Source organism: Linepithema humile, chromosome 2 (genome assembly GCF_040581485.1).
Source record: "Linepithema humile isolate Giens D197 chromosome 2, Lhum_UNIL_v1.0, whole genome shotgun sequence".
NCBI classification, from domain to species: Eukaryota; Metazoa; Arthropoda; class Insecta; order Hymenoptera; family Formicidae; genus Linepithema; species Linepithema humile.
The window spans coordinates 7,064,712-7,081,397 of record NC_090129.1 but is presented as its reverse complement, the minus strand read 5'-3'; the positions used below and the strand labels follow the sequence as shown (position 1 = coordinate 7,081,397).

Here is a 16,686-nt window from a genome sequence, read left to right as displayed (position 1 = left end):
ATTGCATCGAAGAAAAAGAGCTATCAATTCCATTTCGGTTGGCTCAACGATTTCTTTAACGTATGTGATTTGTGATTTGCGCGGAGATTACTTGTCCTGGCTACAAGACAGCTCGGAAAGGAAAGACGAGAGCTTGCGTGCGTAAAAAAAGGGAAGCGCTAAGAAGAAGGGAAGAAGACGAGACTAGAAATGAGACGAGAGGAGCAGGTCGAGCTCTCGCGAAGCTCCGGCTTATTAAACCTCAAGTTTGCTTCGCCGTGCTTTTTCAACTCGTTCTGTACGTGCCATGGTGGCAGCAACTTCGCGTAGAAACGAGTTATAACTCTCGAGACCAATAATTCGGCCTTAATACTGTTTTTTTCCTCCCCATCTTCCTATTTCTTTATTTTTTCTAAAAGTTTCAGCCGCGCTTTACCTTCGAGGATTTTTAGTCGTTTTATAAATTACAACATCGTTCAATATTTGTCATTGTTTCAACGGGCAATGTTGCGCACGTTGCTCTTGAACTGGCAAACGCGCGGGAAGACATATTATGTCGCGCTTAAAAGCATTGCGTTACTTGCGAATTTCGAGCTATGCTGTTTTATTCGTCAGCATAGCGATATAAATAATCCCAAGCGCAAGAAGTTAAATTATTAGTTTGCCGTACTTTCGCAGCAATCGTTACGTGTCGCACCTTTCTTCAGAAAAAGAACTTTTCGCTCAAGACGCGAAGTAACTTACGAGACCAATAATGAGTTTTCGATATTTGTTTTCTTTCTATCGAGCAACTTCTAAGTGCATCCTGTATCGAGGAGCCGGCAGAAACACCTTGAGATCACGACTACACTCTCTTCGTCTTTTCGTCGTTAGAAATTTCGTTTTAACTTTCAATTTATTTTATCTGTCGATTCGGTCGAGTCTCGCTTTCTTCAAACAAAACTTTATGAGAAGAGATGTAGCGTGTACGCGACAATTTTTATCTCGAACTATCTATTGTTTTGCTTTATTTCGAAATTGACTCGTTTTCTTGATGAGAGTCGACGATTTTTGAAAAACAACTCGGTCATTTTGTGTAGACATCATTTTTTCCGTACTGCATAATAAATTAATATCATCTGCATTAAACCAATTAAATTAAATATGTAAATTGTTAGAGTCGAATACGTCAAGCGCAAATACTCATTACCTTACAAATTACCGAATATTAATTACGTACAAAATTTTTTAACGATGAAAAGTATTATTTAGGGTGCTAGAAAAATTTTTGTAATACAAATTTAAGCGAATTTTATTTTATTTTATTTTACGCGAAATGCAAATGGAAAATGTCGTTTAATTTTTCTCGAACATAATTGTAAGTGGGTTAAACTTTTTATTTTTGCTGAAACAATTTCATCGTGTGATGATACAGAGACAGAACACTCGCCACTAATCACCCGACGCAAGAAATCGCACGAATCTCGCAATACGATACTCGCGATATTGCGTACAGCGGAGCGATATTGTGTGCATGGTACACTTGCATATCTTGTAACAACACTTCTTTGGACATTGCGCCGAGTATTATCGCTCACCAACAAATCTCCAGGCAACTCGTAACTTCGCCTTAACCCGAAACCACCAACCGATTAGGTCTTTTCAACGACTTTACCCCAGTAAACTACCGCGAACTAACTTGGCCGATGTTGCTTGTACTGATTTCATTATCATGATTAACCGCAGAAGCGAAACAAAGCGCCGCTCGATAACTGATAAAAGAGGTGAGAGCTATTTTAAATGTCGCGACGCGGTCAATAGCGAATCCCGAACAATGGCACCTCGTTACGTTCCTTAAAAACGAGCAAATTTACAACCAAATAGTTAACATCGTTGTTAAAATAATCTTTTCGTTCCCGCAATTGACTTTGGAAGAAGAAAGTATAACTGCAGTTGTTGGAATAAAAGTTTCGACCATCTCGTAACTTTTTCAACGCGAACTTTTATGTTTTTTCTCCGTTAAACGAACTCAGTTTTCATCGCAGTTATGTACGTTTATTTTTTTGCACTCATGCTATTGTTCATTTTTTTTTTAAACTTGGTATGCAAGCAATTTGTCTTTATGCTTTTACATTGTCGATCGCAAAAAAGGAACGCAAGCAGCGACGGAAATTTCTTTTGTCAACGTTGTGCGTTTACGGATTTCTTTTCATCTGTACAGAAATATTATATTTCGATCGCTTGCCTCGAAATACTCGAGATGGCCGCGATATCTTTTATACTCCAAACCGAAACTCCTTCCCACATAAAAAAAGACTCTTGAATTTCCTCTCTTACCGGCACTCTCGCCGAGCAATTTCTTCTTCTCCTAGTTAGCTCCTGTCCACTTCTGTGCCCGGCACTTCGATAATACGATCGGCGATATAATTTGATAGAGGGAAGTCCGTCCCGGAGTGCTATTTCTTCCTAAACGGATCACGCGGCCCAGTGATTTTATTCGTCGCCTCTCGCTGACATCTTTTCTCTCCTCTCCCGCGGTTGGGAAATATATATATTTACTACCCCCTCTACCACTCTTTGTAACAATCGAAAGCTGCCAAAGCGTGCGTATCCGTATGTGAACATACGTTTCACACAAACGTAAGATGAGAGCTTAAGAGTGTGGGAGATGCAGTCTGTAAGCTCCATTCTTTCTTTTTTTCTCCATCGCGCCGACCTTTGAGACGCCGCATTCGAGCGAATATCGTCGACGAGTCAAATGGAATAAAGCGAACAGGGACGAGCAAAGAAATCGAAATCCTGAAAAGCTGAAGACCTCCTAGAAACAGAGGTGGAAAAGTTTAGAAGTCAAAAACGACATAGCAAACGGTGTAAATGCCCGTTTGTACTGCAATATCGATGAGCATTTCTTTTCCCGCATAATCCTTCGTCCTTTCGTTTCTCTTGTAAGCTACTATATTCACTCACGACGAAATATTTAAAAACGCATCTTGACGCATATTTAAACTACTCTTATGGCTTTTTATTTTGTGAAATAAATCAATTATTTTGAAAGCAGCAAATAAATTCACATAATTTGTAAGAATTTTATTGCTCTTTAAATTCATGCTCTTCGAGCCACTCTTCAATTCAGTGTTATCGTTTTGTTTTTCAGGTGGACATCACTGAACTCTGCCCATCAGCCACTGTGTTGGCACAACAATTAACTCACGTGGAACTCGAAAGGCTCTCTTACATCGGACCCGAGGAATTCGTACAAGCTTTTGCAAAAGTACATACATCTTTAAATAATAAAAATACAATTATTTTGTTAAACAACAATTTAAAAATTATCAAAATATCATATTTTATTAAACACTAATTATTTCATCTAATTATGTTGCCAGGAATCGCCGCATTTAGAAACATCCTTCAAAGATATGAAGAAAACTAGGAATCTCGAATCATACGTTCAATGGTTTAATAGACTGAGCTACTTCGTAGCGACGGAAGTGTGTAAGGTAAATATCACCATTTCAACACATATCGAAAAATATTATTTTATTAAAAAATATATACGATTATTGTATTGTTAAAAACTATATAATTTTTATTTCCATTTTGAATAACGTTCAATAAAAAAAATCTTTCAATAAAGTAGAAATATTCTTTTTTATTCAGAAAAAAATTGAAAAATGCTAGATATTTCATAACCAATTTTTTTTTGACAATATTTCAGCATGCGAAGAAGAAGCAACGCGTTCGTGTCGTCGAATATTGGATCGAAACTGCCCGAGAATGTTTTAACATTGGCAATTTCAATTCCCTGATGGCGATTATTGCTGGCCTCAACATGTCTCCGATATCTCGTTTGAAGAAGACGGTAAGAATGAATCAATTTTCTTCTAATTGACAGCAATATTTCTTATTACTTTGAATATTAAGATAAAAAATTTAAAAAGAAAGGGAAAGTAATACTACATTTGGAAACTTTTATATCTCTAAAAACCGCACAAGAGAACGTCAAATATAAACAAATAAATTTATTATTATTTTTAATATTATGAACATTTTCTGTAACTGATACATTATATATTGAATTGATGCAATTACTTGGAAAATTTTATTATGATTTTGCAATAACGATTTTCGCGAAAATTGCGGCCGTCAAATTGAAACCGGCATCAATATGCGTTTTATGCGCATGAAAGTCCCCACAACAATGCATGCACGTATCTCCCAATTTTTCGATCGCGCGAAAGCGCGTTCGAAAAGTGCGAAAATCCGCAGGACGGTTAGCGCTGACGCATTTTTTGGCGTTAGAGCGCAATGTGGGAGATAATGGCAAAGCGACACGACCGGTATTCTCGTTCGTTTATACCCCTTCGCGGAATTGCACGCCAGAGCAATAAGCGCCCTGTAATCCTCGTAAATCGAGCGTGGCGCGCTGTGACGCTCAACATAGAGGGTGACGAAACACCAAAAGCCAAATTTTCGCGCCGTTTTTCCGCAGAGAAAAAGAGCCGCCAAGAACGATTATGCACTATTGCACACCTATTGCTTAGATCAAAACAGTTCATTAAACGCGATCTTTTTTCTTGATGAACGATAAATTTAATATTTTAATTTTAATATTTCACATAGAAATCAACGCAAAATTATTTCCCGATGCCTCGAAGAAAGAGATGTTATGCAATTGCTATCAGTGAAAGGACGGCGAAGGCAGAGCGATCAAATTGGCTTGATTGAATTTTTCCTGTCGCGATTGGTCGCGGCAACGCAGGAGAGACCCAAAATGTGGCTCGCGATCTGGGTTAATTAAAAAGTTTCAAGTCAAACGGCGTTGCTCGGCAACGTTGTCCTCGCGCCATTGCCATTCCTTTCGTCTCGTTGGGAATTAGCTAATTGCCCGACCGACGTTCCACGCCCACGGGAGGGTTCGCGCCATTACGTATTCTCGATTTCCACGCGGATGCACTTCGTCCAGGAATTCCTTTAATCCAGACGTCGCTCCCTTCGGAAAACGCTCCTTCGACAGCTTCTGAAAGCTTTTACTTACATACATATAGTTAATATTTTAATCTCAATAATAATAAGATAAAAATAAAGCATTGCTCGACAATCAAGAAAGCTATCTATAAATTATTTGAACGTTATGGATAAAGCATTGATCTCTATTATTATATGTATATGTCATCTATATTAAAATCTTCTTGTATCTAATATAAAATTGTCGCAGATAAAAAATACCATTTAATTTAAATGATAATAATCAATATAACAAATTCAATAAGAAGAAAATTGCAACAGTTTAAATAATAATAATAGCAATGTAATTATAGGCACAAACGCTATTCTTGCGAGATATTCGCGATGAGTTAGAAGATAGTTTATCATGATTAAAAAGCGATTTATATTAATAATAATGAACAAATGAATATTAGTATCCTTCCGGTGTACCCGAAAGGTAGAGTCGAATGCATAATCGGCTATTATGAAATGTTTCAATTAATTACGATTACCATAGTCTACGCGCTTGCTAATGAGATGCTTATTAAAGCATACAATAATTGACTTCATGCCTCTGATATTAACAATATATAAACGAAGAGAAATTCGGATTGGAAGGAAACAATGGCGAACCAACGCTACTCCTTGCGTCCGCATTGCTATCCGTGCATCATTGTTCTGGCAATTCCGCACGTTCCTCGTCGCGCCATCGACATTGTATCATCAAATTCGAATCTGTTCACCGCAAAATATCACTTTATAATTCATCAAGAACAGAATGATCGAACAGAAATGATATTACTCCTTTTGATGCGAAACAAAATGACGCTAGCGGAAAGAACAAACGTGCCTGCCACGCGCGAAAAAAATAAAAGAGCAGAACGGTGAATTTTACATTTCTCGTATGACAAACGAAAAATAATCGAAGGCACATATCGTACGCGGAGTTCTCGTTTAAAGGCATCAGAAAAAGCTTTCATTGATCGCTATCGCCATCATGCAATTCTACGCCCTAGTTTCCTTTTTTTAACACCGTCTCGAAACTCATTCGAAGCTTTTTATTTGGATTGGAAAAAATAAATTCAAAACGCAAATAACCGCATGTGTTTATATACTGTGTACACAAAGAACATATAGCATTATAGAACTCAGATTTTTCGAAAGTTAAAAATTATTTCTTTTGCGGCAGAAACTTAAATGAATATCAAGTATACGTATATAAAAATTGTTACGGTGAAACATAAATATTTCAACGACATATAATAAATAAAAAAACAATGTCAATGTTTTAAAATAATATTGAATACAAAACATGTTTAAAAATTTAATTAAAAACTTATAAAATATTTATTTAATATTAGATAATTTTGGCTAATCTAAAAATCGGTTTTAACTTTGTCAAAAACAGTTCGTAATTCAAAATATGACAATTTTAGTATATTTATATTACACTGAATATTTTCCTATACATATGTTTATATCTTTTATATTTTGTACTTGTGTTTTTATATTTATATTTTCTAATAGTATGCACTTTCTTATTTATATTTCTCGATACAACTTATTTCTTACTTTGAAACAAAATATTTCGCGAATGCTAACAAGAAATATGCTATTCTCTTTTTAGTGACGCTGAGAACAGCGCCGCGAGAAATATCAGACTGTGAAAAGGTTTCGCCTCCTTCTCAATTACAAGTTTAACTAACCGTTTAGCATATATTTCTCTCCTTCTCTCCTTCTCTCCTTCTCTTTTTTCTACTTAATGTGGATCGCTCTGTGTTATAAACAGCATTCATTTGACCGACCCAGTTTATTAATTTATATAAAACGCGCGCGAAAATAATTGCTGAAAGCATCAACGAATATGTCAGTAAAGCAGAAAATTTGCTCGGTAATTTTTGTTAATGAAAGTTTAATGTCCTCACTACTTTTATGCTAACGCGCGACTGGAGCTTTATTCCCGTAACATTGGCGAAAGCAGCGTGTGATATATTTGCGGCAATTAGAGATCGCCTGCAGTTAACTAATCTTTTCATACGCGCGGAATAATCGATGATTTGCATTCAATATAAATTACACTTGTTCGTCAGTGTGAGCAGTATTAAATTAAAAAAAAAAAGATCAAATTATTTTTTATAAAACAATTCAATACATGTTTGGTGAAAACTATATCACGTTCAGGAAAGTTAAATCTTGAAACTTTAGTACAATTTTTTAACAATCATTTTTTATTCAACACGCTAATAATATATCTTTGTAATATTTAATTTTGTTATAAATTTTTTTTTGTTATTTATATTTGCTGTTAATGTTACAGAAAAATATTTAAAACAAAGTAATAATATTTATTTATTGTCAATTATATATTTTATTTAAATTTAGAACAATTTTTACTGTGAATATTTTTTTGAAAAAATAATAGAGGCTATGCCAGAATTTGATTTTTACCGCAAAACTGTAAGAGTATAAAAGATATATTATATATTTGAAAAGTATAATATCCTGCGCATACGCACACAATAATAGAAACCTTTTGATAGTCTCATATTTTTCAAAAATTTTTACTTGAAAAATAGCAATAATATTGAACAGAATATTTCTTTTTATTCAAATATCCTACTTTTGTGTGTTTAAATTCAACCTTTCCCCTTCTGTTCCCTTTCTTCTTGTAGACATTTCGCGACCTTTGAATATACTTAAGTAGGTTTCGTTGAAAATCGATGTTATATCGTGACTCATCTTCGTGCACCGAATATGCGGCTTTAATGCCAGAAACATCATAAAGGATATGATACTGAAGCAGTGGAGCTTAATTTACTAGGCAAATAATCTGCAAAGGATATCTTCGTCTTCTAAAACGAAAGACTTTTCGCTTTTCAAAAAGCTAATTACATTTGTTCACAACTATTTCGTTTCCATCCCGCGTTGTCGTTTCTACCGAAGGACAACTTACTTTCATAATCTTACCCGGCCGATGAAATTCTTTCACTGAGCAAAGTAGATATGGAAATAAATTGCAACCTTCATAGAGTCGGAGAAAAAATAACTATACAGATAAGAGAAAAAAAAATGCTTGAAAACTGATCGCAACAGAAAAGAAAGAGAATATATAATAGACTTTGTTACGTTTGTAAAAAATTATGCCTGTTGATATTATTTTACCTTTCTCTTTACGATATACTGACGAACTGAATTTTGCAGGCTTCTCACTAGCTCTTGAAAAAATTTTATTTTTTTCTAAAGAAAATTCTTGATTACTTGCATCCTTTGCGTATCGTTGCTATCACATTTTTATCGTTAGTCTTCTCCTGAAAAGTAGATTCCGTTCCTTTTATACGATCGTATTCCGACATCCGTTCCGTCGCATCCAGTTTCAATTTACCGGATCTGGCAGCAGTCCGATTGCTACTGTTTTTGCTCTAGACGAGTGTTTCCGGTGAAGTCGAATCGAGTTGAGCCAAGAAAAATGACTCCCACGACAAACAAAAGGAATACTCTGAAGATTAGGTGCATGCAAAACAGGATTAAAAGTCAAAGTCTCGATAAATAAAACAAAATTTCACAAAATAAAGAATTGTATATAAAATTTGCATTTTTAAATCAGAGACAAATATTATTATCAATTTTACAATTATTATTCTTAAGTAAATAAAGTCTGTTCTATGCATCAAATCAAACTGGATGCGGGACTGAATCGGAATAAAATTTCACAGATAAAGCTTATTTAAATTATGGATAAACAAATAACATAAACCTTTTCAGTGCGACGGCATAACAGTGCAAAATATATTCTAATAATTATACTATATATATTTTCTATATTTTATATTGTATACATCATTATAAAATATTCCTTTCAATTTTTACGTGTTGCGCATTATGTCCGATTACATATTAATGTTATGAATATCGGTCATTAGGAATATATTAATTAATAAATAATAAATTTTAATCGTTAATAGGTTATAAAATTAATTAATTAAACGTGAGTCATGAATATTTTCAACATTATCTTCCATTAAAATAACGTGGATTATTATAGATTAAAAATATGATAATATTTCATATGTACAACAAGGTAATAATACTTTTTTAAAAAGGATGAAAAAAAAACGTACTTGTACACGCGCTTGTCGGAACATTATTATGCACACGTGAACCATCGCGTTTTATCTTAATAAGATCTCCCATTTATTCTACTTGGCATTGTTAAGAAAATAGCGTAGCTCTTTCTTTCTCTCGAATCTACTCGAATCCCACTATGCTTTCTTAATTTAAGCAAGACCTCCTTTTATCCCACTACTTTTTAGTGACGTTAAGAAAATGACGCGCTCGGACCACTCTGGTTGCAGTGCCCCACCTTCGCGCAATCGTCCTTTCGCGTGAATCGTCGCAAGAATCTAAACAAGATCTTCCTTCTGCCCCACTATTCGCGTTTGCAAGTAAGAAAATGACGCGCTCGGACCACTGCGGTTGCAGTGCCCCACCTTTCGCGCAGTATTCTTTCACGTGAATCGTTGCGTGAATCTAAACAAAAGTCTGTCTTCCGCCCCACTATAAGCATCGTAAGCGTCGTCAACAAATGAAGCGTTTCGGAACGCTCCGGTTGCAGCGCCCCACCTTCGCGCAATATCCTTTCGCGTGAATCGTCGCAAGAATCTAAGCAAGATCTTCCTTCTGCGCCACTATTGGCGTTTATAAGTAAGAAAATGACGCGCTCGGACCACTGCGGTTGCAGTATCCTAACCTTTCGCGCAGTATTTTTTCGTGTGAATGCTTGCGTAAATCCAAACAAAAGACAGAAAGATAGCTGCCCCACCACAGGCATCATCAAGAAACCGACGCGATACGCCTCGGATCATTCCAATAGCAGCGCTCCATCTTTTACGCTTTATTCTTTCGCGAGAATCACTTCTCTTAATTTAAACGAAACCTCAGCTTGTATCAATCGACCTGAACTATAAAATGGCTATGTTTTTACGGCTTTCAGTGGTCAAAAGTACAATCTGCTAAATTCTCGATACTGGAGCATCAGATGGACCCGAGCAGCAATTTCAGCAGTTATCGCAGCACATTGAAAGCCGCAATGTGGCGTAGCGCTGGCGCTACAGATGAACGCCAGCGAATCGTAGTGCCCTTCTTCAGCCTTCTCGTTAAGGACCTTTACTTCCTCAACGAGGGTTGCAGCAACAAGTGAGTAATATCCCCTCATAAAATGTATCGACGAACCATTCATACATTTTTTACAATGTGATGCAAATTACGGATATCGCACCCGACGCATATTGCATTTCACATTTAATTTAGAAATCAATATTATTATTAAAATAATGCGCGTCATAATTTTTTAATAACTGATCGGAGAAGATATATCTGAATAGTTGTACATCTGTTATGTGTGTGCATCTCATAAACAGACATCGACACAACTTGGACGTCAATACAGAAATCGAGATTATCGATTCGCAGCGTGTCAGACACAATGCGCCGCTAAGAGCTTTCGCGCAGCTAATTAATCCCGGCTGCTCAAGTTCAGTTATGCATTTCAGACTGCCAAACGGTCACATCAACTTCGAGAAGTTCTGGCAGCTAGCGAAGCAGGTAACCGAATTCATCGCGTGGAAACAAGTTGCCTGTCCATTCGAGAAGAATCCGCGCGTCATTGCCTTTCTCCAGGCAAGCCCCGTGCTGACGGAGAACAGTAAGCAATATCTATTTTATTCCGTTGTGAAAATACGGAAACGTGAAATTGTTTGATTCTACGAATGTTTGTCCTTTCTTTTTGCTACAGCACTTGCGCTAGCATCTTTCGAATGCGAGCCGCCTGACAACAATCCGGAGAAAGAACGTTATAAAGCTTTAAAGTGAGTATCACGACGCATTATAGAAATACGGTATTTTTTTAAACGTAAATATGTTATCGTTTCTTTGTAAGTACTAAAAAAAACGATAAATTACGATACAGTAAAATTTTCTTATAATTAATGTCAGTAAAGTGAAATTATCGCTGTAATATAACATAATAAAATTTGATTGGATCGCTGAATGATATCAATATTAACATATCTGTATCAAGTACATTCGTGACAATGTAATCCAATCTATAATCTCGACGAGATATATTGCAATGATGGTTTATTGCCTATTCAATTTTGCAATATGTTAATTTTATGCATTATTTATGACGTCATTGTTGCGCGGGTAAATAAGTTGTGCAGAAATTACATAACTGTTATACTTAGTGTACATATTTCATTGCAAAACAGTTTCGAAAAGTAATTCACGCCGATCGTATGGAGCAAAGGAGAAAGATTTTTTTCCAATTATATGTTAACAGGTCCGAGATGAATGCTCAGTGAAAGCAAGCTATGCCGATATACGCCGAATGGGAACGGTATTGATATAGATATATACATATATGAAGATACATTTATAAATATTAATATATTCGTAATCGTAGTTAGTTTATCCGCGAAAAATATGAGGAGAAAAGATGAAGAGTGGGTGGAAGAGCAACAACAGAAAATATTACCTACGGCGACTTACGTAAGTTTAGCTTTTTTTTATCTTGCGAATTTATGCGATATCAAAAATAATTTTTAATGACGACTTGTCAAAAACATTTACCTAATCGATCTGTACAGTCATCATTAACTTTTTCATCGTGTCTTTTCCGATTTGCCATACTCTGATTGGTTTTCTGCCAAATATTGAAAATATTAAATATTCTCTCAATTTCCGTTTTATTTCCGCGCGCAGAAACGTTATTTATGCAATGCAATGTTATGAAATTTATTTAAAATTTACAACTAAATTCTAACCGATTGATTGTACCCGAATAGTAATCAATATTAGAATGCAAACGGTTAATGAATGAGATTGTACAGATCAATCAATTTTGATCAATATTTCTGAACCGAGTCTAAATCTTTAATCAGCCCAGTAGCCAAGAATCTTTACAGTTATGGTGCGAATATCGAGCTAAACACGCCTCGAGGATGAAATTCGCTGACAATGTCGCGTAGCCGTAAGTATAGTTCCTAAGCCTTCGACCCGTTGGTAGCTTTTCTCTCGAACGTGACCCAAACCGCGGCCCTCTTTATATTTCCAAACAGTTTCGAATGCGAGATCCGGAGATTTTTGGATCCGCTCGAAAGAGAACGCCATCGGCGCGTTCAACCTTTTGTACATAGCCCTTTTGATATACGCTAAACAGACTCTTAGGTGTGAGAAGTAGGGTCGTTCCTGTAGAGTAAGCGCGCGCGATAAGTTCGGAAAGTAGGTCGTAAGAATCGTCATGCACGTACTTAAGAGGATGAGAAGATAATCGCGAGAGAACGGTCAATCGAGGCGAGGAAGATGGAGAAACCGAAAATCTCGCGCGAAACGATACGGCTCGGCCGGGAATTCGCATTTGATTCACATTGATGCGACACACATAATAGTCGCCTGTTTTGTTTCTTCTGTGACGCACGTAAATGTAAATCGTGAATAAAAAAACTGCGTAAATGCGATTTCATGCACGGCATTAGCGATCGAGGTACATTCGGTTGTGATAATCTCGTATACATGCTTTTTCGTAAAATTTGGTTGCGAATAAATCTTTAAAAGATTTAAATAATACGCTTGAATATGTGTGTAGCCGTGTGGCTGAAAATTATTCTTATATATATATATATTATATACACATATATAATATATTACAATATATAAATTTTTGCGTTTATATAAATGCATATTATCTACGTTTTCTATCAATATTTATCAATACGATTTAATTAACAAATGAGAAATTAGTCGTGATAAATTTAGCAAAAAATATATTCACGAATGTTTAGAAGCACATTTGACTTTCATAAAAAGAGCGTAATTATTGTCAATAATTGGTAAAATAGTCTTTTCTTCGGAACAAATTGGATTCTTTGTCGATTAACATGATTAATAAGCGTAAATGTAGTATGCCGTGCCTTCGATCGAACATAGCGGAAACGTTGTTTGATGGAGTTAGTCAATTTGGCTTCTGAGCAGCTCATGTATTAAACGCAAAATTTACAAATTATTATGAATGAAATTTATAAATTATTATGAAATATCGGACTCTATCAAAGACGTATTTTTAACGCGTGCGTCACTATTTTCCGCGAGATAAATATATTTCTCCCGTAAAATCGATGGCTTCATAGAAATTGAGAATACAAATCTGTTGCTACAATATATATCAGATAAAATATCCATTTCTTTCGTATTTATTGTTAGATAAATACTTGCCCGGATATATTCGAAAAGAAGACATATGTGTTTCCGAACAGTTATAGGGACCAAGAGTTCGTTTCTCCTGGGTATGTAAATTTTGCCCATGGCACGACAAAATACCGGGAAATTGCGATGGCACGATTGAAGAAGGGAAACAAAACGAACTGTTTCGAATGTCGCTCACTGGATCACGACTTCGCGGCCTGAGAGAAAAATTGCATGCGAATCGCGAAACGCGTTCCAGATCGCGATCTGGTTTAACCGAAAGGGCTGCACATACACAAATCGAAGAAATGACGATGTTACGTCGTACGCAATAACATTTTACGATTCTTCGACACGATAATGTGTTGCAAGGTAAAATCTCTTCCAGTTCTGTCCTTTTATATATTTAACTCATTCCCATTTGATTCTTAATAAGAATTCCATATCCGTTCTCATTTCTTCCCGCGGTCAACGAAACGATCGATCGTGATTGCCAGAAATAGTCGGTTACGATTTCCTCTCGTTGACGAGAACACCTACGTTTCGTTGCATTTTTCATGTGTTCTCGATGAGTTAGAAATGCAATCTCGATTTTCCTCCCTTCTCACATTTCGATCAACATACATATATGATTCGTATTTTAATTGCGTTTTTCTCTCGGCATGTGTGAAGTAACAAGTGACAAGCAGATACGAAATGCATTTAGCACGAAGTGTATAGAAAGATCGCGTAACAAAGAAAGTATAATTTATCGAAACGACAAATTACGCGAGCTCTGCGCGAATCAGGTCATCGTAAAGAATATTCGAAAAAATATACCATTAAGATAAATCGTTAATAATCATTGATCCACGTAGGACGCGTTATTAAAGTGCAATTATCAATTTTTCCTGTATGCTTTTCGGCAATCAATGTCCTTATTACCTTTTACATAAATCATATTTATTATGAAATAATAATTGACGAGTCATTTTTATTATTGAATATCCTGCGCAAGCATACGTACGTTTCTTAATTATAAAATGTTTTTAAAACTTTATATAGATAATGTATTAATAATAATAATAATAATAATATAGCTAAATGAAAAAAAATATATGAGCATGCGCCGAAACTGGTTGTTGTAAACAACGTCTTTTTTAACATTTTTACAGATTTACAAGTGCTCGATATGATCCGTCAATTTTTACTTGCCATTTTATAAATATTTGATAACGATCTTCGTCCAGTTTTATATTAACTCGATCACAATCATCCATTAATCCATTCGCGGATATTCGAACGAGATCTGGTTGCGTCTCGAGCTCGTGGCAATTTTCCATAAGTAGTGACAAAACCGACGATTAAACATGCACGTTATCGTAAATCAGTGACTAACATAAGGCTAATTATGCTGTATCGTCTTAAGCGGGGCGCGTGTTACATTGTCAATCTTCATAGCGTTATCTCACGATCGCACGATCATCATTCGTATTCATGAATCTTTCTCTCTATCCTCTCGACCTCCTCTGCTCGATCTCTGTTAATACATTTCATCGAATCATCCCTGTTCATTTTGCACTCCTCGCGCAGCATCATATATCCTCGATGGATTTTCTACCGTGCTATTTTGTACGATTTTTGTAACAGACTCAATACGATAAGTTTTCCGAAACGAAAATGCCGTTATGAAGGTATGATACATCGATGCAAAGCCGTTCCCATAATCGAGCAAAACATTTTCCGGATACTGATCCTTCCCCCCGCATCACTATCACTGTTTCGACCCTCAACAATCCCTTATCGCCTCTTTTCTCCTCTCGTTCGACGACATTAGTAACGTTCTATAATTAATATAATTCTGTACATAAAAAGAAAGTCGTGTGTGTATATATAATTATATACGTATCTATATACGTTATTTAGATTTAAAGTATAGGTCGCAATCGAATTTAGAAGACGCGGCGAAAGCGGAAACAGGTCCGTCTCGCGTCACTAATCTACGACTAGTATCAGCGACTGTAATCGCAGATCGGTCAATCCGAGATTGCCTAATGCCACTTTAAAGTATGTACGTACGTTCATCCTCGAGCGATTAATTGGAAGACGACGGTAATTCTTGCTTAACATCTAGTCATTAGATCGTTAGTTTGACCCGAATTTGTGTCATTAAAAGGACGGATTTTCCTTTTAAATCTTTATTTTAGTAAATTATTTTAGTGGAATATTTATAAATATTTTTCTGCTTAATGTATAAATGTTCTAAAGAAGCTATTGTAATATTTTGGAACAGCTATACATATATTTATTATGTATGTATTTCTATATATTTTTACGTATACATATTATATATTTTAAGAGTTTATTATTACATCTCTTCCACATATATCAATATAACATATATTTTTCAGCGACACAGATTCGGGCCACTTTATGCCTAAATTAAGCGCATTTAAATTAGATTTAATATTAATTTCCATGCTAAGCGTATTCTTGATCGACATTCCCTTAAGTGACATAAGATTATAATTGCGCACCATGTGACGTAGATAGGATATCTTCTTTGTAGAATTCTATGAACTCTTTGTTTGTCATTTTATAGCAAGTACAATCGATGTATTTAATAATTTTTAATCACTTTCTTTTGCATATGCACTAAAAAATCTTATATTAAGCGTATTCTGGCGTCAAATCTCGTTTACAACATTGTCATTCGAGATCACTAATTTCTTGCCAATAGAAAACTTTAATCATATGTACTCTGTGTGATTTGTAAGTTTCTTTTTGTTCGCAAGTATCCGTAAATATAACAAAAGTCAATATAATGAACGCTCGAAAGAGCAAGAGTTTAACTTTCGGTTTTATGAGGATTGTTTCAAAGGAAATCATGATCTTTGGGTTATTCGCGGCCGAAATAAATTTCAAATTACAAAATATTGACAAATATGTACGAATTAATTTCGTAAAGAATAGAAAAATATTCGTACAATTGTTTGAGATATATATTTTTTTGCAAATCTTTAGATTTTTACAAGAAACATACGATTATGACTTCAAGTATAATCTTTATATTAAAATCTATGAAAAAATCTATTCAAACTTTATATTGATCAATGTTTTATACGTGCTATTGATTGCAGTAGTTTTCATTGTTTTAATGTCTTTATGCTTTTAAAAAGTGACTTAATAAGCGAACAATGGGGAACTATTAGCTTTTGTCCGATCAGCCTAAATCTATACAGCAATATAATATTGTAATTCAGCTATGTAAGTTTATGTTGCAAACGCATCGTTTCTTCCGCGATTGCATACATTTTTTATTCAATTTGTATAAACGCCATCCACTGAGTTATCACCTTGGATTGAATCGGGTCAGATATGTTGGGACTATTGTACATAAAATAGGCTCAATCATGTAACACAAAAGCAGCAATTACAATTATTGTAGAAACGAAAATGTCTTACGAAATAAACTGCAAATTAACAGAATTACCTCCGACTGGTTACTATGCGCCTTTCGTG

General features: G+C 35.3%; 1 protein-coding gene across 2 annotated transcripts in view; it reads left to right on the top strand.

Annotated features, from left to right (window-relative positions):
• The window catches only part of LOC105678704 (uncharacterized), a 281,517-nt gene extending 264,864 nt beyond the window's left edge, over nt 1-16,653 (top strand). The window contains exons 8-15 of one of the 2 annotated variants that reach the window (XM_012378233.2): nt 3,113-3,229; nt 3,345-3,458; nt 3,677-3,820; nt 9,938-10,140; nt 10,497-10,648; nt 10,739-10,811; nt 11,285-11,341; nt 11,408-16,653. In XM_012378233.2, coding sequence (XP_012233656.2) covers nt 3,113-3,229; nt 3,345-3,458; nt 3,677-3,820; nt 9,938-10,140; nt 10,497-10,648; nt 10,739-10,811; nt 11,285-11,306 — 825 coding nt within the window. In that variant the 3' untranslated portion in view covers nt 11,307-11,341; nt 11,408-16,653. Of the gene's footprint in view, nt 1-3,112; nt 3,230-3,344; nt 3,459-3,676; nt 3,821-9,937; nt 10,141-10,496; nt 10,649-10,738; nt 10,812-11,284 lie in introns of both variants that reach the window. The other variant, XM_067349520.1, reaches the window with a different exon arrangement.
• The last annotated feature ends 33 nt before the right edge of the window (nt 16,654-16,686 follow it).